At 44.2% G+C, this 24,874-nt stretch overlaps 1 protein-coding gene across 1 annotated transcript in view; it reads left to right on the top strand.

The window, feature by feature from the left end:
- Positions 1 to 16,722, top strand: part of c8h1orf210 (chromosome 8 C1orf210 homolog) — a 46,680-nt gene extending 29,958 nt beyond the window's left edge. Inside the window, exons 3-4 of the mRNA XM_070886040.1 lie at positions 4,506 to 4,673; positions 16,373 to 16,722. Coding sequence (XP_070742141.1) covers positions 4,506 to 4,673; positions 16,373 to 16,722 — 518 coding nt within the window. The remainder of the gene's footprint in view (positions 1 to 4,505; positions 4,674 to 16,372) is intronic.
- Positions 16,723 to 24,874: the final 8,152 nt, after the last annotated feature.

Genomic DNA, 24,874 nt, shown 5'->3' with positions numbered 1-24,874 from the left:
TTTATCCCTCAATCAATCTCACTAAAAACAGATTGTCTGGTCATTAAGACGTTACTGTTCAAGGGACATTGCTGTGGGCAAATTGTCTACCATGTTTCCTATATTACTATAGTGACTACACTTCAGAACGTACTTCATTGGCTGTTAAGTGTTTTGAACATAAGAACATAAGAACATAAGAATTAGGAACAGGAGTAGGCCATCTAGCCCCTCGAGCCTGCTCCGCCATTCAACAAGATCATGGCTGATCTGGCAGTGGACTCAGCTCCACTTACCCGCCTTCTCCCCGTAACCCTTAATTCCCTTATTGGTTAAAAATCTATCTATCTGTGACTTGAATACCTTTAATGAGCTTGCCTCAACTGCTTCCTTGGGCAGAGAATTCCACAGATTCACAACCCTCTGGGAGAAGAAATTCCTTCTCAACTCGGTTTTAAATTGGCTCCCTCGTATTTTGAGGCTGTGCCTCCTAATTCTAGTCTCCCCGACCAGTGGGAACAACCTCTCCGCCTCTATCTTGTCTATCCCTTTCATGATTTTAAATGTTTCTATAAGATCACCACTCATCCTTCTGAACTCCAATGAGTAAAGACCCAGTCTACTCAATCTATCATCATAAGGTAACCCCCTCATCTCCGGAATCAGCCTAGTGAATCGTCTCTGTACCCACTCCAAAGCCAGTATATCCTTAAGTAAGGTGACCAAAACTGCACGCAGTACTCCAGGTGCGGCCTTACAAATACTCGATACAGTTGCAGCAGGACCTCCCTGCTTTTGTACTCCATCTCTCTCGCAATGAAGGCCAACATTCCATTCGCCTTCCTGATTACCTGCTGCACCTGCAAACTAACTTTTTGGGATTCATGCACAAGGACCCCCAGGTCCCTGTGCACCTCAGCATGTTGTAATTTCTCCCCATTCAAATAATATTCCCTTTTACTGTTTTTTTTCCCAAGGTGAATGACCTCACACTTTCCGACCTTGTATTCCATCTGCCAAACCTTAGCCCATTCGCTTAACCTATCCAAATCTCTTTGCAGCCTCTCTGTGTCCTCTACACAACCCGCTTTCCCACTAATCTTTGTGCCATCTGCAAATTTTGTTACACTACACTCTGTCCCCTCTTCCAGGTCATCTATGTATATTGTAAACAGTTGTGGTCCCAGCACCGATCCCTGTGGCACACCACTAACCACCGATTTCCAACCCGAAAAGGACCCATTTATCCCGACTCTCTGCTTTCTGTTCACCAGCCAATTCTCTATCCATGCTAATACATTTCCTCTGACTCCGCATACCTCTATCTTCTGCAGTAACCTTTTGTGTGGCACCTTATCGAATGCCTTTTGGAAATCTAAATACACCACATCCATCGGTACACCTCTATCCACCATGCTCGTTATATCCTCAAAGAATTCCAGTACATTAGTTAAACATGATTTCCCCTTCATGAATCCATGCTCCGTCTGCTTAATTGCACTATTCCTATCTAGATGTCCCGCTATTTTTTCCTTAATGATAGTTTCAAGCATTTTCCCCACTACAGATGTTAAACTAACCGGCCGATAGTTACCTGCCTTTTGTCTGCCCCCTTTTTTAAACAGAGGCGTTATATTAGCTGCTTTCCAATCCGCTGGTACCTCCCCAGAGTCCAGAGAATTTTGGTAGATTATAACGAATGCATCTGCTATAACTTCCGCCATCTCTTTTAATACCCTGGGATGCATTTCATCAGGACCAGGGGACTTGTCTACCTTGAGTCCCATTAGCCTTCCAGCACTACCCCGCTCGTGATAGTGATTGTCTCAAGGTCCTCCCTTCCCACATTCCTGTGACCAGCAATTTTTGACATGGTTTTTGTGTCTTCCACTGTGAAGACCGAAGCAAAATAATTGTTTAAGGTCTCAGCCATTTCCACATTTCCCATTATTAAATCCCCCTTCTCATCTTCTAAGGGACCAACATTTACTTTAGTCACTCTTTTCTGTTTTATATATCTGTAAAAGCTTTTACTATCTGTTTTTATGTTTTGCGCAAGTTTACCTTCGTAATCTATCTTTCCTTTCTTTATCGCTTTTTTAGTCATTCTTTGCTGTTGTTTAAAATTTTCCCAATCTTCTAGTTTCCCACTAACCTTGGCCACCTTATACGCATTGGTCTTTGATTTGATACTCTCCTTTATTTCCTTGGTTATCCATGGCTGGTTATCCCTTCTCTTACCGCCCTTCTTTTTCACTGGAATATATTTTTGTTGCGCACTATGAAAGAGCTCCTTAAAAGTCCTCCACTGTTCCTCAATTGTGCCACCGTTTAGTCTGTTTTTCCAGTCTACTTTAGCCAACTCTGCCCTCATCCCACTGTAGTCCCCTTTGTTTAAGCATAGTGCGCTCATTTCTGACACAACTTCCTCACCCTCAATCTGTATTACAAATTCAACCATACTGTGATCACTCATTCCGAGAGGATCTTTTACTACGAGATCGTTTATTTTTCCTGTCTCATTACACAGGACCAGATCTAAGATGGCTTGCTCCCTTGTAGGTTCTGTTACATACTGTTCTAAGAAACAATCCCATATACATTCTATGAATTCCTCCTCCAGGCTACCCCGTGCAATTTGAGTTGACCAATCGATATGTAGGTTAAAATCCCCCATGACTACTGCCGTTCCTTTTTCACGTGCCTCCATTATTCCCTTGATTATTGCCCGCCCCACCGTGAAGTTATTATTTGGGGGCCTATAAACTACGTCCACCAGTGACTTTTTCCCCTTACTATCTCTAATCTCCACCCACAATGATTCAACATTTTGTTCATTAGAGCCAATATCATCTCTCACAACTGCCCTGATATCATCCTTTATTAACAGAGCTACCCCACCTCCTTTCCCCCCTTGTCTATCTTTCCGAATCGTCAGATACCCCTGTATGTTTAATTCCCAGTCTTGGCCACCATGCAACCATGTTTCTGTAATGGCCACCAAATCATACCCATTTGTAATGATTTGTACCATCAACTCATTTACTTTATTTCGAATGCTGCGTGCATTTAGGTAGAGTGTTTTAATCCTAGTTTTTAAACCATGATTTTTAGTTTTGACCCCTCTTGCAGCCCCTTTATATTCAGTGGCCCTTTTTGTTTTTTGCCTTGGGTTTCTCTGCCCTCCACTTTTACTCATCTCCTTTCTGTCTTTTGCTTTTGTCTCCTTTTTGTTTCCCTCTGTCTCCTTGCATTGGTTCCCATCCCCCTGTCATATTAGTTTAACTCCTCCCCAACAGCACTAGCAAACACTCCCCCTAGGACATTAGTTCCAGTCCTGCCCAGGTGCAGACCGTCCAGTTTGGACTGGTCCCACCTCCCCCAGAACCTGTTCCAATGCCCCAGGAATTTGAATCCCTCCCTGCTGCACCACTGCTCCAGTTACTTTGGGACATTCTGAGATTGTGAAAGTTCTTTCTTTCACTATGCACAACTGTCAATCATACATTTGTCCACAGCATCGGAGAGGTGTCATTCTCACTTTAATCCACTGCACTCCACTATCAAACATAACTTTATCTGCAGCCAAATGCAGAACTGTCAATCTCAGTCGAAACCTTTCTCCTACAAAAATATCCTTCCCTTTCTGTTCTTGTATCTTAATTTTTGTTTAATGCAACCTGTTGATATAATCAGGTGTACTTTAGCTGATAAATACAAAATAGATACTGCTTAAATGCCTTTCTTCCCTCTGCAATATGACGACATGGGATGGAGGGGAAGATTTCTGCTGTGTATTAGGAGCAACAATACTGTAAACAGTTTCATGATATTGCGAGGAGAAGATTTGCATTTATATAGCACCTTTCAGGTCCTCAGTGCGTTCCAAAGTGCCTTGCAGCCATTGAAGTATTTTGAAGTGTTGTCATTGTTGTATTGTAGGCAAACGTGATAGTCAATTTGCGCACAGCAAGCTCCCACATACACCATAAATGACCAGATAATCTGGTTTTGATGGTGTTGGTTGAGGAGTAAATATTGGTCCAGACGTCCAAAGAATTCCCCCTGCTCTTAGTGTCATGGGATCTTTTACATCTATACAAGAGGGCAGGCGTGCCCTTGGTTTAACATCTAATCCAAAAGATGCACCTCAGACAGTGCAGTACCCCTTCAGTACTGCATTGTGGTATCAACCTGGATTACATGCCCAAACCTCTGGAGTGGGGCCTAACACCCATGACCTTCTGACTCAGAGGTGAGACTGCTACCACTGAGCCAAGACCGATATCAAAATCCATCCTCCCATGTCTAAACTGACATTTAATAGAACTAAATAGCATAAATCATATCTATCTGGTGATTTTGTACTTCACGGAATGGTCCTGCCAATTTTTCGATTGCACCTACAGATGCATCATTTAATTGACTGTGTCTAGAAGTAAAAACAACAGCAATTTGTAAAGTTCTTTGATATGTTCCTGAACATGCGGTATAGCATTGTGAAAGTCACTCCATCTTCCTGTCAGAATACGCAGAAGAGATACGGTGTGTGTTCCCACCTGAACTCCAGGGAAAGAATTTACTGGATCTGGATCTGTCTCCTGTGTCCTGTTCGGAAAAGTCTGGAAGATTTCCCCGCTTTGATCATTCAGAAACTCTTTCAGCATTCACAGTCACAGCTGGCACCAATCAGAGTAAGTAGCAATTCCATGAGTTTGAGCACAAATCTTTGTAAATTAATTTAAATGTTCTCAAGACTGCATGAATTACTAGTTGTGTTTGGACAATCATAGAATGTTACAGGAGAGAGAGAGATTGGCCAGTCAAGTCTGCACCAGTGTTTTTTTTAAATGAGCCACTGAGGGTAATATTCACCTTCACCATCTGGGAGATAATTTAATTTGTGAACTCTGCTTCAATGACGGTTTTACCCAAAGCGTTTCATATTCTGTCAAAAGTAATTTTTCCTAACCTCCCCTTTAATGTTTAAATATTTCCATTCTTCAGGAATGGTCCTGCCAGAAATAAATGGGTTAGCGGGATTTGGAAAATTGGGACTTACATCTCTGGATCCATATTTGTAATGGTCAGCTCATCATTTTTCTAACACAGAATGTTTAAGAGCTTTATTAGGCATGCATAAATTATGGTAATGAGAGCATTGCAATGCAGTCCTCAATTTCCCATTTTCCGGATCCCAGTGTACATTAACTCTACCCGTTGAATGTGCATATTCAAGATGAGTTGCATTATTGCATACAGGCAAGAGAATTCTTAACGGTACACAGTCATTTTATTAAATGGGCATTTTTCTGTGTATATAGGATTTGTTTCAAAGCCTCTTTCCCAAAAGTTTTCACTCCTCAACAACAACTTGTATTTATAGAATTACCTTTAACTAAAGATATCCCAAATGTTTCACAGAGGGAAAAAATGAGCAGCGCAGGAGAAAAGTTAGCAAAGGTGACTGAAAGCATTGTCAAAAAGGTTCATTTTGAGGAGGCTTTTGAGGGAAGGGAGAGAGATATCAAGACAGAGGAATTTAGGGAAGGCATTGTAATGTATGGGGCTAAAGGTTCTGTGATTAAGAGTGGAACAGAGAGTGGAGAGAGTGCAAAAGAGACCAGAGTCAGAAGAGTGGAGGCTGTATGCTGACATTTAAGGTTGGAGGAGAATGCCAAAATAGAGGGGAGTAGGGATGTAGAGGATTTGTAGATGCAGATAACGATTTTGAATTCAATGCACTGGGAAAGGCTGAACCACTGAAATTGGCAAAGGCAGAAGACGATGGGGGAGGAAGTGTGTGGCAGCTGCAGGACTTAGTGTAGGATAGGATGCAGGCAGCAGAGTTTTGGGAGGAACTTTGAAGGCCTCTGTGGAGTTCATTGTAGTAATCTAGCCTGGAGGTGATAAAGTCAATGGAATTAAAAATCAGGAAAGATGACTCACTATCACCCATTTTACACTATCGCACCAAATTAAGATCTACCCCATTGATTCAAGATAATATAATAGACACTGAGTATCACTATAGTGTAAAATGTTTCCAATTTTGTGGTTTGTCAATCTTTTATGTGGTAAAAATCTGCACTCACTTACCTTGTTTATGCTACCTTTAGCAATCTATTATCTCCAAACAGCTCAACTCCACCTTTACATCCAAATCCATAGTTTCAGAAGTGAGTCCAGTATAAGAGGAAGAAAAATAAACTGTTGAACACACGCTGTTTACAGTCTTTTAAATCACTGATTCCCATCCTGGTATCACCTGTTCCAGAATTTTTACTCTGTAATATTTCAGGTGATATACTGTAATGTATTTGTTTCATGGTTCTTTGCTTAAGAATTCACAGCAACACATTGCTATTAAGAACTAGTTAGTTTATTAACAAAGGTTTAACAATCACACTACACATTGCCAGTTCATCCAATATGCTCACAACTGCATACCTCATCGTGGATGCCCTAGACCCAACTGACTCGGGTTTTATTGAATCTTGTGAACATCACGTGACTGCCTAAGCCATTCACAATGCACCAGCTTCACACTATTTTTGTAAAACCATAATTCAAGTGCCCCCTTACTAAAGGGGCACTAAAATCGACAAATTAAACAAATTAAACTTTTAACATTAGTGGATCAAATTAAAATTTGGTTGCCAGGGATGATGATGCACTCCCACCTCTCACGGAAGGCCGTGAGCGTACTGGTGGACACCGCGTGTTCTATCTCCAGGAACACCCTGGCTCGAACGTAACTGCGGAAAAGAGGCAGGCAGTCAGGCTGCACCAACTCTACAAATCTGTGCATATACAGGTGCAGTGTCCAAAATCCGGAGATCCGCAATCCGAATGTTCCGGAATCCGGACTCCGGACCGATTGGTGGCAGGGTCGTCCGAAATCCGTATAATGTTCCGGAATCAGGACCCGGCTGACCTCCAGGTGCCGCTGCTGCCTGACCTCGGGCCTTGCCGCACTGCCCCTCACCACCGCCTGACTTCGCCTCACCGCCCCTCGCCGCCCGACCTCGGGGCGTCCTCACTGGCCTGCCCAAAAACCTCCTCCGCAATGGGGCCCCGCTCGACCAGCTCCTCTTTAACGGGACCCCGCCCGAACAACTCCATGGTGACGGGGCCCCGCCCGGCGACCTCATCACCCGGCGAGCGCCCTCCCCACCCCCGACGACCTCCTCGTCCGACGAGCACCACCCCCGATGACCTCATCACCCTCCGAGGACCACTCCCTCCGCCCCCCCGTCGCCGACGACCTCATCGCCCGGCGAGCATCACCTCCGCCCCCCTTCTAACGTTCCGAAATCCGGAAATACCCGAACCTAGGCTCGGGTGGTTCCGGATTCGTGATGTCAGGTAGATGTTTCAAAGTCCGGCAAAATGCAAAATCCGGACTGGCCTCAGTCCCGAGGGTTCCGGATTCGGGGCGCTGCACCTGCATCACATACACAGACTGAACCTCCCTTATCTGGCACCCTCGGAACCTGACCTGTGCTGAATAAGGGATTTTGTCAGATAAAGGGAAGTCAGCCCAAGGGCAGTGGGGGGAGGCCGGGGGGCGACGGAAGGTGGCCCGAGGTTGGGGGGGGTGAGGGGAAGGGACGGGGGGGAGAAGGTCAGTGTCCCGGGCGGGCCTGAAGTGTCAGCGGACCCCAGTGGGCTGAGTGTCTGCGGGTCCCCCAGTGGGCTGAGTGTCGGTGGACCCCCCTCAGCGGGCTGAGTGTCGGTGGGCCCCAGTAGGCTGAGTGTCGGTAGACACAGTGAGTGTCGGTGGACACCCCAGTGGGCTGTGTGTCGGTGGGCCCTTGGCGGGCTGAGTGTCGGTGGACCCCAGTGAATGTCGGTGAACAACCCAGCGGGCTGAGTGTCGGTGGGCCCCAGTAGGCTGAGTGTCGGTGGGCCCCAGTAGGCTGAGTGTCGGTGGGCCCCAGTAGGCTGAGTGTCGGTAGACACAGTGAGTGTCGGTGGGCCCCCCAGTTGGCTAAGTGTCGGTGGGCCCCAGTGGGCTGAGTGTCGGTGGGCCCTTGGCAGGCTGAGTGTCGGTGGGCCCCAATGGGCTGAGTGTCGGTGGGCCCTCGGCAGGCTGAGTGTCGGTGGGCCCTCGGCAGGCTGAGTGTCGGCGGGCCCCAGTGGGCTGACTGTCGGTGGGCCCTCGGCAGGCTGAGTGTCGGCGGGCCCCAGTGGGCTGAGTGTCGGTGGGCCCTCGGCAGGCTGAGTGTCGGCGGACCCCAGTGGGCTGAGTGTCGATGGGCCCTCGGCAGGCTGAGTGTCGGTGGACCCCAGTGGGCTGAGTGTCGATGGGCCCTCGGCAGGCTGAGTGTCGGCGGACCCCAGTGGGCTGAGTGTCGATGGGCCCTCGGCAGGCTGAGTGTCGGCGGACCCCAGTGGGCTGAGTGTCGATGGGCCCTCGGCAGGCTGAGTGTCGGCGGACCCCAGTGGGCTGAGTGTCGATGGGCCCTCGGCAGGCTGAGTGTCGGCGGACCCCAGTGGGCTGACTGTCGGTGGGCCCCGGAGGGCCGCGTGTTGGCAGGCCCCAAAGTCGGGGTGGAGGTCGGCCGGGTTCTGTGCATGCGCCGCTGGCCACCAGAAACATGCTGGACGAGGAATGGTGCCAGATAAGGGAGTCCTGGACAAGGGAGGTCCAACCTGTACCTTGTGCCTGTGTCCTGCTAGCTCATTATTTTGAAATTACTGTTGCATACTCTACAAATTAGAAATTTGCATGAGGGGGCTGAAGGTAAGCAGAGTGCCAAGTATGTTTGCTGCCCAATATGAATGCACTGCACATTTTCCCTTTCCAACCTGTGGGTTTAATTTTCTCTCTGCAATGCTTACTGCCTTTGTATAAGTTCCTGTCCACATGTTATTTAATTGATTTTACAATAACAGTAAACGGGTACAAAATGTATTCAAAGATATTCAGTCGATGGTAATTACTTTTCTGCCCATGGCTCCTATTTCTTTTGTTATTGAGATATCAAACTATCATAACCAATCCTTTTTGTTGAGACTTCCTGTTTATTTCTGTTCACAATGCAAAGCACTGGTTGCCTCCCTTTTCTGAATTACTTCTAAATATTTTGAGTTCCTTCATGAAGGTTACTTTGTTTACTGTCTCTGCATGCTCACACTGAATTTTTCTTTGTTTTTTCATATGTTTAAAAAAGGCTTAGAAGCACTTTGTGAAGTTGCTGTGCAATTTGTCACTTGGTACTTTCAGGAGAATACAATGACACATTCAAGTTGTCGATGACAGTTAACAGTAGGCCCGGAACCACAAGCTTTGCATGAGGGGCTCTGCGTAATTTGGTGGCGTAACTCATGTTCAGCTGAGTCTGGGAGATCACGAGGGTGCTGCCTACATGCATCTTACTGAACGGGGCTTTCTTTCTGTCAAGCAGAAGGCAATCCTCAATAGAAAGAAAGACTTGCTTTTATATCACGCCATAATCATGGGCAATTTTAACCTTCATATTGATTGGACAAAGCAAATTGGCCAGGGTAACCTTGAGGAAGAGTTCATAGAGTGTATCCGGGATAGTTTCGGAGCCAACCAGGGAGCCGGCTATCTTAGATCTAGTACTGTGTAATGAGACAGGATTAATAACTGATCTCGTAATAAAGGGTCCTCTAGGAATAAGTGACCATGCCATGGTTGAATTTCAAATTCAGTTGTAGGGTGAGAAAGTTGGTTATCAAACCAGGGTCCTAAGCTTAAATAAAGGAGACTACAAAGGTATGAGGGCAGAGTTGGCTTAAGCGGACTGGGAAAATAGATTAAAGTATGGGACAGTTGATGAGCAGTGAAAGACATTTAAGGAGATATTTCATAGCTCGCAACAAAAATATATCCCAATGAGAAGGAAAGACTGTAAGAGAAGGGATAACCATCCGTGGCTAACCAAGGAAATAAGGAATGGTATCAAATTGAAAACAAAGGCATATAATATGGCCAAGACTAGTGGGAGGCCAGAGGATTGGGAAACTTTTAAAAGCCAGCAAAGAACGACTAAAAAAATGATAGAGAGGGAAGATAGATTATGAAAGTAAACTAGCACGAAATATAAAAACAGATAGTAAGAGCTTCTATAATTACAGAAAAAGGAAAAGAGTGGCTAAAGTAAATGTTGGTTCCCTAGAGCATGAGACTGGGGAATTAATAATGGAGAACAGGGAAATGGCACAGATGTTGAACAAATATTTTGTATTGGTCTTCAGGTAGAAGACACTAAAAACATCCCAATAGTGAATAATCAAGGGTTGAGAGCGGGAGGAAATTAATACAATCACTATCACTAATGAAGTAGTACTTGGTAAAATAATGGGACTAAAGGCGGACAAGTCCCTTGGACTTGATGACTTACATCCTAAGGTCTTAAAAGAAGTGGCTACAGAGATAGTGGATGCATTGGTTGTAAGCTACCAAAATTCCCTGGATTCTGCGCGGTCCCAGCAGATTGGAAAATTGCAAATGTAACACCCCTATTTCAAAAAGGAGGCAGACAAAAAGCAGGGAACTATAGACCAGTTAACCTAACATCTATCGTTGGGAAAATGCTGGAGTCCATTATTAAGGAAGCAGTAGCGGGACATTTGGAAAAGCATAATTCAATCAAGCAGAGTCAGCATGGTTTTATGAAAGGGAAATCATGTTTGACAGATTTCCTGGAGTTCTTTGAGGGTGTAACGAGCAGGGTGGATAAGGGGGGGATCAGTGGATGTGGTGTATTTGGATTTCCAGAAGGCATTTGATAAGTTGCCACATAAGAGATTACTGCACAAGATAAAAGCTCACGGGGTTGGGGGTGATATATTAGCATGGATAGAAGATTGGCTAACTAACAGAAAACAGAGAGTCGGGATAAATGGGTAATTTTCCAGTTGGCAAACAGTGACTAGTGGGGTGCCATAGCGATCGGTGCTGGGTCCTCAACTATTTACAACCTATATTAATGACTTGGATGAAGGGACCGAGTGTAATGTAGCCAAGTTTGCTGATGATACAAAGATGGGTGGGAAAGCAAATTGTGAGGAGGACACAAAAAATCTGCAAAGAGATATAGACAGGCTAAGTGAGTGGGCAAAAATTTGGTAGATGGAGTACAATGTGGGAAAATGTGAGGTTATCCACGTTGGCAGAAAAAATAGAAAAGCAAATTATAATTTAATTCGAGAAAAATTACCAAAGTGCTGCAGTACAGAGGGACCTGGGGATCCTTGTGCATGAAACACAAAAAGTTAGTATGCAGGTACAGCAAGTTATCAGGAAGGCAAATGGAATGTTGGCCTTTATTGCAAGGGGGATGGAGTATAAAAGCAGAGAAGTCCTGCTACAACTGTACAGGGTATTGGTAAGGCTACACCTTGAGTACTGCGTGCAGTTTTGGTCTCCATATTTAAGGAAGGATAGTATTTAGGCAGTCCCTTGTATCGAGGATGACCTGCTTCCACACCAAAAAGGGATGAGTTCACATGTGTTTCAGTGAGGGACCTGACATTCTAGGTCCCGAACTACATACTGAAGGGTGGAAGATATCTGTGTGTGGATTCTTTTAACGTGGGGTGGACACTGCACATCAGCCACCACACGGGCTTGACAGAGCTAGGTCTTGATCCAGTGGCAAGGGTTAACCAAGACGACTGACGACCAAGCTCTGCTGCACAGACCTAGTGCGCACGCATGCTTCTACTATCCATAGATCGCAGTGTGGGCTGGCCCGTGCTGCCTCTGGGCCCTCGGCTCACCTGGGCCCTGAACCCTATCCTCTCCTGGGCCCCGATCATGTCACTCCTGGCCCCGATCTCTCACTGCTCCTCCGCCCCGATCAAAAATGGAGCAGTCAGAAACAGGACATCAATTAGTCTCCTCTTATCTTGGAGACATTACTTGCATTGGAGGCTGTTCAGAGAAGGTTCACTAGGTTGATTCCGGAGATGAGCGGGTTAACTTTTGAAGATAGTTGAGTAGGTTGGGCCTATACTCATTGGAGTTCAGAAGAATGAGAAGTGATCTTATTGAAACTTATAAGATAATAAGGGGGCTCGATAAGATGGATGCAGAGAGGATATTTCCACTCATAGGGGAAACTAAAACTAGGGGACATAGTCTCAGAATAAGGGGCCGCCCATTTAAAACTGAGATGAGGAGGAATTTCTTCTCTCAAAGGGTTGTAAATCTATGGAATTCTCCGCCCCAGAGAGCTGTGGAGGCTGGGTCATTGAATATATTTAAGACGGAGATAGACAGATGTTTGAGCGATAAGGGAGTAAACGGTTATGGGGAGCGGGCAGGGAAGTGGAGCTGAGTCCATGATCAGATCAGCCATGATATTATTGCATGGCGGAGCAGGCTCGAGGGGCCAAATGGCCTACTCCTGCTCGTATTTCTTATGTTCTTATAAATATTGGCCTGAACATCGTGGATAACTCCTCTGCTCTTCTTTGAAATTTTGAAATATTGCCATGGGATCTATTATGTCCACATGAGAGAGCAGACATAAGATTAACGGCTCATCTGAAAGGCAGCACCTCCGTCAGTGCTGCACTGGAGTGTCAGCCTAGATTTATGTGCTCAAATCCCTGGAGTGGAATATCTTGGAACACAGTCCCAGTTAGCTCAATCTTATTCGACAGTCTGGCAATGTGGGTAGGGATATTGGGGTCAAGCGTATTTCTAGGAAAGGGCTCCAGACTGGTGCTATCAGAGCTCCCGATATTCCAAACTGGATATGTCCCACAGGATTTTTACCCACGTTTGTTATGTACACTCATGCTACAGGGATGGTGAGCATTTTATGTTTCGAGCAGCAACAGCTGATAATCAAGATCAATGGATTTGAAATTCAGGCGGATACTCTCATGGACAGTTGATCCATTCCGCCAGTTTCCACTCAAGCGGAGGTGGTGAAAATAACCTCTATAGTGTTCTTGGTTTTTAAATAGGGGGCATAGAGCACAAAAGCAAAGAGGTAATGCTCAGCCTATGCAAATCATTGGCTAAACCGCAGTTTGAATATTGTGTCCAGTTTTGGGTGTGCTACTTTAAGAAGGCTTTACCTGTGATCATGGAGTAGTGAAATTGGGTCTCTTTTCTCTATGTTATGGTCGTGAGAACAAAGAAGGTTAAGAGATGTTCAAATTTATGAAGGGTTTTTATAAGATAAATGGAGAAAACCTGTTTCCACAGGAAATAGATTCAGTAACCAGTGACTATGGTCTCGATATTGGTGGTCTCACCGTCCACTGCTGCCGACTGCCGCCGAGTTTTGCTGCTGGTCCCCCCTCTTTGCCATTTTCCACTTGGGCTGGAGCGGGTGGGAGGGGAGTATGGCCGGGAACCGCCCGCTGACGCCCTCTGGCGGCCAAGTAGCGTAAGTGGCCTCCCGCCCGCCGAGCTGCCAGACTGGTGTGGGTGGGAGTCGGCGACAGCAGGGGGAAGGACCGCTGTGAGGAGGCTGTTCTAACCCTCACGGTAAGTATGAAGAATGGAAATAAAGGTTAGTGAACATATTTTTAGAACATTTTTTATCGTAACTTACCTGGATAGGGTCATTTGAAGGTGTTGCAGTGGGTTTTTTTTACAACATTTTTATTTGCAGGTCTTCAACTCTCCATGGGCCCAACTCCATCCTCGGTGGCACTTGGGTGGCAAGAGCCTGTGCCGCCGAGATTGAGAGCTCCCGCCCACTGCTGCCCAGATTGACAGCGCAAGCCGTTGTCTGCCCGCTGGGCGGTACTACCACCTCTTTCAACGGAATCTTCCAGGCAAAGTACCGCCCGGTCTCTCGGTGGCCATCGGCGGTCCTTTGGGCGGCACTTGGGCGGGCCTGGGCTTCGCCCGAGTTCGGGCCCTATAACTTTAAGATCCTCACCAAAAGAATGAAAGGAAAGGTTAAGAGAATTTTTTTATGCAGAAGGATTGTAAAGAGGAAGAATGTCATACCAGAAACAGTGATGGAAGCAGAATCTATAATATCTTTTTAGAAGATAAGTGAATTAATATTTGAAGGACAGTGGAATGGAACAAAGTGAATAGTTCTTTCAGACAGCTGGGGTAGGTGTGAAGGGCTGAATGGCCTCTGCGTGCTGTAATATTCGATGTGTGTTTCCACCCTGCTTGGTCCTTCTTCAATAATGCGCATGGTGGCCATAACATTGAGCAGATGACATTGGTGTTTCACAAGCCTCAGTTCAAAAAGGCCATTCGGCCCACTGAGCCCGTGCCGGCTCTCCGCGAGAACCACTCCCCTACCCTTTCCCCGTAGCCCTGCAATTCTTTTTCCTTCAGATACTTATCCAACTCTCTTTTGAAAGAAAACATTGAGTCTGCCTCCACCAGCCTGTCAGGCAGCGCATTCCACATCTTAACCACTCGCTATGTAAAAAAGCTTTTTCTTGCGTCGTCTTTGGTTCTTTTGCCAATCACCTTAAATCTATGTCCTCTGGTTCTCGACCCTTCTGCAAATGGGAACAGTTTCTCTCTATGTCCAGACCCCTCATGATTTTGAACACCTCGATCAAATTTCCTCTCAATCTTCTCTGCTCCAAGGAGAACAACCCCAGCTTCTCCAGTTTATCAACATAACTGAAGTCCCTAATCCCTGGAACCATTCTTGTAAATCTTTTCTGCAACCTCTCTAAAGTCTTCACATCCTTCCTAAAGTGTGGTGCCCAGAATTGGACACAATACTCTAATTGGGGCCGAACCAGTGTTTAATACAGATTCATCATAATTTCCATACTTTTGTACGCTATGCCGCTATTTATGAAGCCCAGGATCCCATAAGCTTTTTTAACCGCTTTCTCAACCTGCCCTGCTACCTTCAACAATTCATGCACACATACCCCCAGGTCTCTCTGTTCGTGCAACCCCTTTAGGATTGTACCATTTAGTTTATATGTACTCTCCTCATTCTACCATCATTTCACACTTTTCTGTGTTAATCTCTGTTTTCTGATCTCTGTACTAACCACACTCTCTGTTCAAGACTTGGGTCTAGGACATCTATAAGCCATCTTTAGGTAGTGGCAGTTCTGGTGCCTCCATGCTCTATACGTGCTCTCTGTTCTGGTGATGCACTAGGCAGTGGAGCTCCAGATAACTCGCTCTGTGTTACTGTCTGGTACAGTACAATGACTTCTGTCATGATGTGTTGCAGGTTTTGCTCAACAATCTGGATAGTCCAGGTTGGTCTGGGGTAAGAATACAAGGCTGAAAAATTTCATATTACTGTAGAGGCAGAGTAAGAGTCTTGAAATAAGTCCATTCTTATTACAGACTACCCTCCTAATCTGCTTGGGAGCAGATAAGACAACATGAGATAAGGAAACAATTAGTCTGTGGAAGGTACAGCCGTTTTGGCTGCTATTACTTTTTGCATACTTTTTATGCCAAACACTTCCTCAAGTAATGCCAACACTTTGAGATTTTGTGACCCACAAAATATAATCTTGCCCATAAAATATCTATTCATTGCAGGCTATATATTGCCTGTGCTTTACCTTGACTTTATATAATTTCCTCATGATCTCTAGGCAACTTTGAGGGTGAGTTGGGCATTGTTTTAACCCAGTTGCTACTCTCAGTTATGGCTCAGGCTCTCCCAACATTTTTGATTTGTGTTCACAGGAAATTAAGTAGTTTCCATAAACAGACCAACAAGTCTCCTATGAACCGAAACCTGAATGGTGAGAATCCATGGGCCAGGACTAACATTTACATCTTAAGTACACATCACATTATTCTGTTGACTTTGAAAGGTGGTAAATACCACACACCATCATGCTCAGGCTAAGACGAATAATTATTTTGATTTACAAATAAAATAATTATACAGAGACAGTAAGATCTAGTAAGTTACTGATGGTACAAATCCACAGAAAGCAATAAGAGATGAACTATCCTCCTTAGTGTGCATTTTTTAGACAGCCCAGTAGTCTGTACGGCTTTTAGATGAAACAGACCTTCGTAGATTTCCAAATGCGGGGATTATATATAGATGATGTGAAATACCTGCCATCACACAGAGCCCAATTGACAATTAGTCTGAACTGAGTGCAAGGTGGTCAGTAAATTTGCAACAATGTTTGTAGTTAAAATTTGTTCAGAAAATATTGTTGAGTAGTGAGAGGCATGAAGATGTTGAGAAGAAACGTCAGTGTTCCCGTCTGTTCATAACTTCCTCATTTTTGGCGACGAATATGTTGGATAGAGGTGCAAATATCTCACGTGCGGACTTTAACCATTGTACTCAGTGCTCCTTTTTCTTATTCTGTAACATTTGCATGGATTCATCTTAATACAAGTGCGTGCATAATTAAATATTGATTGATGTGTATGTCGTTTAATATTTAATTAACATTACTTTATTGAAACCTCCAGCTTCAGAAGCGCCATCAGCAGAAGGTGAGAACGGATGGCACTATCTTGTCGGAGTTCTCGTAATTGCTATCACTATCTCCGTGTTGATTGCAATTGGTGCGAAATTTAAACTCTTTCACAAATACCTCAGCAGCTACAGCCACCAGCTGCTACCAGAGCAAGACGTCGGCAGCCAGGACAACGACACAGTTAGTGTGAGCATGGCACACAGTAGTGAGATGGAGGAAGTTAGGGATCGAACAATGTATCCACCTCAAGGTCTGGAGGAAGATGATGGATACATTGAGGACAATTACATTCCGACAGGAGTGGAAGCAGAAGATGCGGAGGAAATGCATGTTGACATTTAACAGAAACAACAGGTTCCACCACCTCAAACTCTTCCGAACCATTCTGTTATCCAGGGTACGTATTAAAAAAAAGTCATTTAAGGAGACTCCCAAGTCTTTTCCCTCTCTTCATTGTATCTGATGGTCAAAGGTTATTGCTCAATGTCATTGGAATTTGCTCAAACCTCTCTCCACTGTTCTTATAAAAAAAAACTGCAACTGTTAGAGATAGGAAATTTAAAAAAATGCTGGAAATGCACAGCAGGCTCATCTTTAAGTCGCAAGGACAAGTTAATGTCCTGATAGACACAGTGGCCTTTCCCTGGCAACCTTTCCACACGATCACAGCTGGTACAATGCCTGTACATTCACCTCTTCCCACAGCATTGACCAGAGACCCAAACACTCATCTACGTGATACAACAATTCATACACACTTCCTCCAATTCACGCGTATGTTATTTGCTGCTCATGGTGAGGTCACCTCTTCAGTAGGGTGAGCGAACACAGATTGGATGACTGCTTTGCTGAACATTTGTTCTGTTTGCAAATGTTGTCCAGACTTGGCTTGGCACTTAAACTCTCCCTCCTAATCACACTCTGATCCTCTATCTTTGACCTCCTACATGGTTTCAATGAAGTTCAACAAGAGGTTGAGGAACAGTATCTCATCTTTTTCCAGGTCTCTGGTCTGAACACTGAATCTAGCAACTTCAGACCTTAGCCACCTCCCCAATTTTCTTTAAAGCTGGGTATATGGCATGAGTCTTTTAGCATCAAGGGGAGGAGAGACGGGTAGAGTTACATTACCACTTTGGATGTAAAGTGGGACACAATTCTGGCAGTGATGTCTGCACCCTGGGAACTGACATGTCTTCTCTTTTCTGTTTGGATGAACCCACTTTTTGTTTCCAACATTCACTGTTTTCAATTCAATTTCTTCACTTTTTTGTATTCAATGGTGTAATGTATTTGTTTCATGGGTTCTTTGCTTAAGAATTCATAGAAACACATTGCTATTAAGAACTAGTTGATTTAACAATCACACTACACATTACCAGTTCATCCACTAAACTCACAACTGCATACCTCTTCGTGGATGACCTAGACCCAACTGACTGGGGTTTTATTGTGTCTTGTGAACATCACATGACCGGCTATGCCACTCACAATGCAACAACTCTACAACTATTTTGTTACAAACAATAATCAAGTGGCCTCTGGTTGAAGGTGGTGGGGGGGTGGGGGGGGGGCACACTCCAAAGCCTTCAATCAAGTGACCCCTTGCTTTTTTTTTTGAGGCCACCAAAAACACAAATTATACAAGTGCCCCCTGGCTAAAAGGTGGGGGGGGGGGGGACACTAAAACCGACAAACTTAAAACAAATTAAACATTAAACATGTGGTTCAAATTTAAAATTTGGTTACCGGGGGGTGTGGATGCACTCCAGTTCCTCCGGCGCCCACCTCTCGCGGAAAGCCGCGAGCGTACCGGTGGACATTGTATACTCCACCTCCAGGAACACCCTGGCTCGGATGTAACTGCGGAAGAGAGACAGGCAGTTGGGCTGAATGACCCCCTCGACCGCCCGCTGCCTGGACCGGTTGATGGCCCCCTTAGCCATGCCAAGGAGCAGTCCTACGAGGAGGCCTTCCGACCTGCCCGCTTCCCTCCGCACAGGGTGCCCAAATATCAGGAGTGTAGGACTGAAGTGCAACCAGAATTTGAGGAGCAGCCCCTTCAAATATTGGAAGAGGGGCTGCAACCTCGCATCATATATGTGGAATACGGACTCCTCTAGCCCGCAGAAATTACAGGCGGCCTGGGAGCACGTGAACCGACTTAAAAACTTATTGCACAGGACTGCTCCATGCAACAGCCTCCAGACCAAGCCCCCAATAAATAAAGGGAGGACTCCCACATAGAGGCAACAGCTCTACAACTATTTTTGTAGAAAACAAATAATCAATTGCCCCCTGATTAAAGGAGGAGGGACACTCCAAAAACTTTTCAAGTGCCTCCTTGTTTTTTTTTGGGGGGGGTTTGTGGGGTTTTTTGAGGGCACTAAAACATAAATTATACAAGTGCCCCCTGGCTAAAAGGGGGAGGGGGGGACACTAAAACCGGCACAATATACAAATTAAACTTTAGCCCACGAGGACTCCCACGTAGAGGCAACAGCTCTACAAACCTGTGAGCATATTCACAGGTGCATACATTACAAACAGTGTTATGGAGCTTTCTTAACTTCCAGTTTTCAGTTCTGATGAAGGATCTACACGTGACACGTTAAGCTGTCTTTTCTTTTTACCGATGCTGACAGACCTGCTGTGTATTTCCAGCATTTTCTCATTGTACCCGTCCCGTTTTTGTGCTTTGTACAAGTTATTCGTGGTACAATCTCACTTCTAAATAATTCCCCTCATACTGTGTCAGCCTTCCAAAAAATCAGGAAAGTTGATGAGCATTGACGCTTTCAAGGTGTTAACAATAGATAAAGGAATGCAAAGAGGGGTGAGGAAATAACACAATTGATAATATTAGAGAGGTTGGGAAGGGAAAATAGTGAGACTTTACTTCGAGGAGACATACAAAAAGTATAGTAGTGCAAAAAAAGAAATAGAGTGAAGGAATGAAGGTTACTAACAGCAAAGAGGACAAAGTGCGCAAATGTATGTACACTAAAGTAAGAGATGTGGGAGATGAAACTAGGGAACTAGAAACAACAATGGCAGTAGCTTACCCTTCCAATCATACCCATCGTATCTCCAGAAGTGGCCTATCTTCCTGCCCCCTACACTGTTACATCTGGAGTCCCACAACAATCGATTCTTGACTCCCCTGTCCACATGCTGTTGTTTGGTGACATTATCCGAAGATCAGCCTTCCCTTTGCCCTTCGATTGGAGGCTGTGCCTTTAGCTATCTAGGCTCCATGCTCTGGCACTTCCAACCTAAACCTCTACATTAAAGGCGTGATATAAATCTAAGTATCGTTTTTGTTGTTGTAGAAAATATATCATTGCTTTCACTAATGCTTAGCTTCACCCAGTGCTGGACTGGGAACTGAACAGAAGAGATAGAGAAGGCAAAAAGGGTGGGGAGCAGCATAACTTTATTTATTAATGATAAGGTTTCAACATTAAAAATTAAAAATGTTGGAAGTAAAATTAAGCCGAATTTATTGAACATATTCAAGACTGCTTTCTGAGACGACACACAATACAATGAAAAGATGCAATATTAGGCTTAGTTCTGAGTAATGAACTGGAGCTGGTTAGTGACAGGAAGGAATGAAAAAAGTTAGGAATAAATGATCAAAATTATGAAAGGGTTTGATAGGGTAAACGTAGAGAAAATGTTTCCACATGTGGTGGAGACCAAAAGTAGGGCCATAAATATAAGATAGGCACCAATAAATCCAATAGTGAATTCAGGAAAAATTTCTTTATCCAAAGAGTGGTAAGAATGTGAAACTCGCTACCTCAAGGAGTAGTTGAGGTGAATAGCTTTAGATGCAGCTGGATAAGCACACGAGGGAGAAAAGAATAGAAGGATATGCTGATAGGATTAGATAAAGAAGGGTGGGGAGGGTTCATGTGGAGCATAAACACCGGCACAGACCAGTTGGGCCGAATGGCCTGTTTCTGTACTGTACATTCTGTGTAATGTTAACGCAGAGCAGGAATCTACAGAGTCAGAAACAAAGTTGATGGGAGTTGGGCAAACTACAGTGGAGTGAAAGAGGACCAAGCCAGGATAAATGGAAGGGAAAAGTTAACTGGTAAATAGTGAAGCAACAGTGGGAAATATTTAAGTGTGAGATTAGTACAGTGCAGCCTAGCAACCCTCCAATGAAGAAAAAAAGGATTAGGTCTGTGGAAAAACATATACACCCCTACAATGGAAGTAGAATGACCTGTGAAATGCTTACATGGGAAACAAAATATGGTTAAATGGCTGGAAAGATAAATAGCTGAGTGTTTCCAGAATGTGTTGCAGCTTGCCAGCATATGAAATGTTTTGTTTTTTAATCATTATGGAGTGGGGCCACTTAAAATAGGAGCATGAGGAAATTATTACATTCGGTAACATTGCTTAATGTGCACTTTGCTTTAATATTGAGACAAAAGTGAAGGAAGTCTTCAAATATTTGTGGATGAGGAAAAAGAAAGACTTGCATTTATATAGCGCTTTTCATGATCTTACGACATCCCAAAGAGCTCCCAAAGCAAGTGCTCTACTCGGAACTCCTTTACGGCAAATGAGCCGAAGGTGGGCAGAGGAAACATTACAAGACACTCTCAAAGCCTTCCTGATAAAGTGCAACATCCCCACTGACACCTGGGAGTCCCTGACCAAAGATCGCCCTAAGTGGAGGAAGTGCATTCGGGAGGGCACTGAGCACCTCGAGTCTCATCACCGAGAGCACGCAGAAATCAAACACAGGCAGCGGAAAGAGTGTGCGGCAAACCAGTCCCACCCACCCTTCCCCTCAACGACTATCTGTCCCACCTGTGACAGAGATTGTGGCTCTCGTATTGGACTGTTCAGTCACCTAAGGACTCATTTTTAGAGTGGAAGCAAGTCTTCCTCGATTCCCAGGGACTGCCTATGATGACAGCCAATGAAGTAGAATGGTACCCCGTATTTGCATTAATAAGGTGCTCAGGGTATTAAAATTTGACAAGTGCCCAGGACTAGATGAAAGACATACGTAAACATACCAAAGGCAGCTGGTGAGGAATTAGTGAATGGAGCAATCTTGATTTTTCAAAATTAATTAGAGACAGGAACCCTTAATCCCTCCAGTTTACATTCTGGTATTTGCACTCCCCAAAAAATGGGAGTGAAATTAATAACAAACCTTATATTGTTCGCTAAGGCTTTTTAATAGCTTGTTAATGAGTTTTCAGAAAGAGATTACATAGAATTACATAGAATTTGTCATGTCGCCAGTAGGGGAAATCCAAATTACCAGGTAGCAACCAGTTCACCTACTCTACTGGAGTTAGTTCAACAATGCATCAGCCAACCTCCTTGGTAGAGTATTTTTTGAGATGGATTTTTCTGCATTGGTTCATGTGTTGCTGTTGGTGGGGCAAGGTTGTAAATACATATGAGAATCAGGCTATATATAGTAAGGTCAGAGGAGGTGAAAAAGAAAATAAGAGGGGCAAAGAGAGGGTATGAGAATATAATAGCAGCCAACATAAAAGTTAATCCAAAAGTCTTCTATAGGCATATAAATAGTGCAAAGGTAGTAAGAGAAAGGGAGGGGCCGATTAGGGACCATAAAGGAGAACCTACTCATGGAGGCAGAGGGTTATGGCTGAGGTACTAAATGAGTACTTTGCATCTGTCTTCACTAAGGAAGAGGATGCTGCTATAGAAATAGTGAAGGAGGAGGTAGTGGAGACACTTGATAGGATAAAAGTTGATAAAGAGGTATTAGAAAGGCTGGCTATAGTTAAAGTATATAAATCACCAGGAGCGGATGGGATGCATCCTAGGATGCTGAGGGGATTGAGGACGGAAATCGTGGAGCTACTGGCCATAATATTCCAATCCTCCATCCTCCATAGATACAGACATGGTGCCAGAGGACTGGAGAATTGCAAATGTTACACCTTTGTTCAAAAAAAGTGTAAAGATAAACCCAGCAACTACAGGCCAGTCAGTTTAACCTCGGTCGTGGGGAAGCTTTTAGAAACAGTAATCAGGGACAAAATTAGCAGTCACTTGGATAGGTATGGATTAATCAAGGAAAGCCAGCAATGATTTGTTAAAGGCAAATCGTGTTTAACCAACTTGATCGGGTTTTTTGATGAGGTAACAGAAAGAGTTGATGAGGTTAATATGGCTAAACCAGTAGATGTTGAAAATGTTTACAAGTACAAAGAAGGCTAAATTCAAACACAATATTAAAATAAATCATTTTCAATACAAGCTTCACAAGGAGATAATGAGCACAATCTTTAAAAATCCAATGTTAGGCTGTTTTTTAAAAATTCTGGTTTCTAATCTCAGAGGTTGATCAACGGATAAGCACAAATATTGGGATTTTAATGCCGTGGATCTATTTCAAGCTGGGTCATTCAGTAAGGGGGCACAAATCTGCTGTTCTGCTTAAATTCCTAGTTTTCCACTCTCCGAAGCAGGATTAAAGTCCTTGGCCATTACTTCAACAAAACTAAATACTGTGGATGCTGGAAATCTGAAATAAAAAACGAAAATGCTGGAAATACTGAGCAGGTCAGGCAGCATCTGTGGAAAGCGAAACAGAGTTAATGTTTCAGGTCAATGACCTTGCATCGTAACTGGCACGGGTTACAGATGTAACAGATTTTAAGCCAGTACAGAGGCAGTGAAGAAGGCGAGGGGAAGAAAGAACAAAAGGGAAGGTCTGTGATAGGTTGGCAGACAGAAGAGATTAAATGACAAAAGGGATGATGGGGCAAGGAAAAAGGAGGTGGTAATGGGACAAGTAAAGAAACAGAAGATGAGCTTGCTTTTACCAGTCGTAAGAGTTTCATGGACATTTGCTGGGCAAGAGTTGGGCAACTCCCTGCTAGCAGATGTCCATTTCCCAGGGATGTGGAAAATCTGTCAAGAAGATTCTTGACAGATCGCAAGTTCCGGGTTTTTGCGCAAGCTTATGAGGCACTTACGGTTGCGTATGCACTTGGTCAGAGGCCCTGGAAAATCTGGGCCAATTTTGAGCCTGAACACTGTAAAGTGCCTAATTGAAAGATGAGGTGTTCTTCCTCGAGTTTTCTTTGAGCTTCGTTATAGTGCAGGTGGCTGAGGACAGAGAGGTCAGAGTGGGACTGGGATGGAGTACTGGCTGTTATTTGACTAATTCAGTGGTTCTTCGGCCACTTCGAGAGGCATAAAATGAGCATTTCTGCAGGCAGGCCTCTGACTTGTCATGTTTCTGCTGATATAGAAATTACATTTTATGAAACAAATTCAGAAAATTAAAATAATTAGCAATTCTGTTCACGGCCGTTGTAATAAGTATACAATAGAGAGATTAATTCCCCAAGTTTCTACACGCCTAAAACATTCCCAATTGTGTTTAAAGATGAAATGATACCCATATTGGGGAAAGTTTTTTTCAAAAACATACAATAGTTACAATTGTGTAGTGTCCCACTTCTGTAGTCTTGGCCGGCACAGACAACGATAGGCCGAATGGTCTCCTTCTATGCCGTAAATTTCTATGATTCTAATAATGCCATACTGCTATACCCCTGATGCAATGTAAGTTCTCAATAATATAATGCTACACTGCTGTAGTCCGGACACAGTACAAGATCTCAGTAATGTAATGTTCCACTTCTGTAGTCTGGACACAATGTAAGATCTCAACAATATAAGATGTCAAAAATCTAATGGCTCCCTTTAAAAACAAAAAGGTTGTGTGTTAAATAGAGGGGCAAATGGAGATAGGAGAGTGCATGGTCAACCAATGTTACTTTAAGATGGTTTTATTCAGGAAATGTAAATAAACAAATATATTTTACATAAGCACTTACTATGCAAAGATCTGTAATTTTTAATGCATTCTAATAATATTGTGTGAATGATTATTGCTAATTGTGAAACTGAAAGAGTTGACATTATGGAAACTGTAATGCATTATACTGAGAGTGCTCAGTAGAGCATTTAATATTCAATGAATAAAAAAATATGTACTTTTATGTAGTATCTTGTCACATTAAAGCACATCACAGTTGGTTTGTTTTGAAATGCAAACATTCTGTACCAGGAACATCCCACAAGCAGAAACAAGTTCATCTAGATTTGATGATATTGCTTGAGGGAGAAATGTTGTCACAACTCCAGGAGAATTATCGGCTCTTCAAATAGTAACATTCTCCAGAACTGGTTTAGCAGAGGGGGGAGGGGAAAGAAAATGGGAAAGGGAGTGAAAAAGGGAAGGGAAGCAAAATAGTGACGGCAAAGAAGGTGAGGGGGGGGGGGGGCGGTGAGGGAAAGGGAGGAAGGGTGGTGACGGAAGGGGAAAGAGGGAAGGCAAGGGACAGGGAGGAGAGAAGGGGTGAGGGTGAAGGGGCTGTGAGGGAAGGGAGGAGGGAAGGGGAGGGTGAAAGGGAGAGGGTGAGGGGGCTGTGAGGGAAGGGAGGAGGGAAGGGGAGAGGGTGACGGG

This window comes from Pristiophorus japonicus, chromosome 8 (genome assembly GCF_044704955.1).
Source record: "Pristiophorus japonicus isolate sPriJap1 chromosome 8, sPriJap1.hap1, whole genome shotgun sequence".
NCBI lineage: Eukaryota > Metazoa > Chordata > Chondrichthyes > Pristiophoridae > Pristiophorus > Pristiophorus japonicus.
Note: the sequence above shows the minus strand (reverse complement) of the source record. Positions and strands in the feature narration are given on the sequence as shown.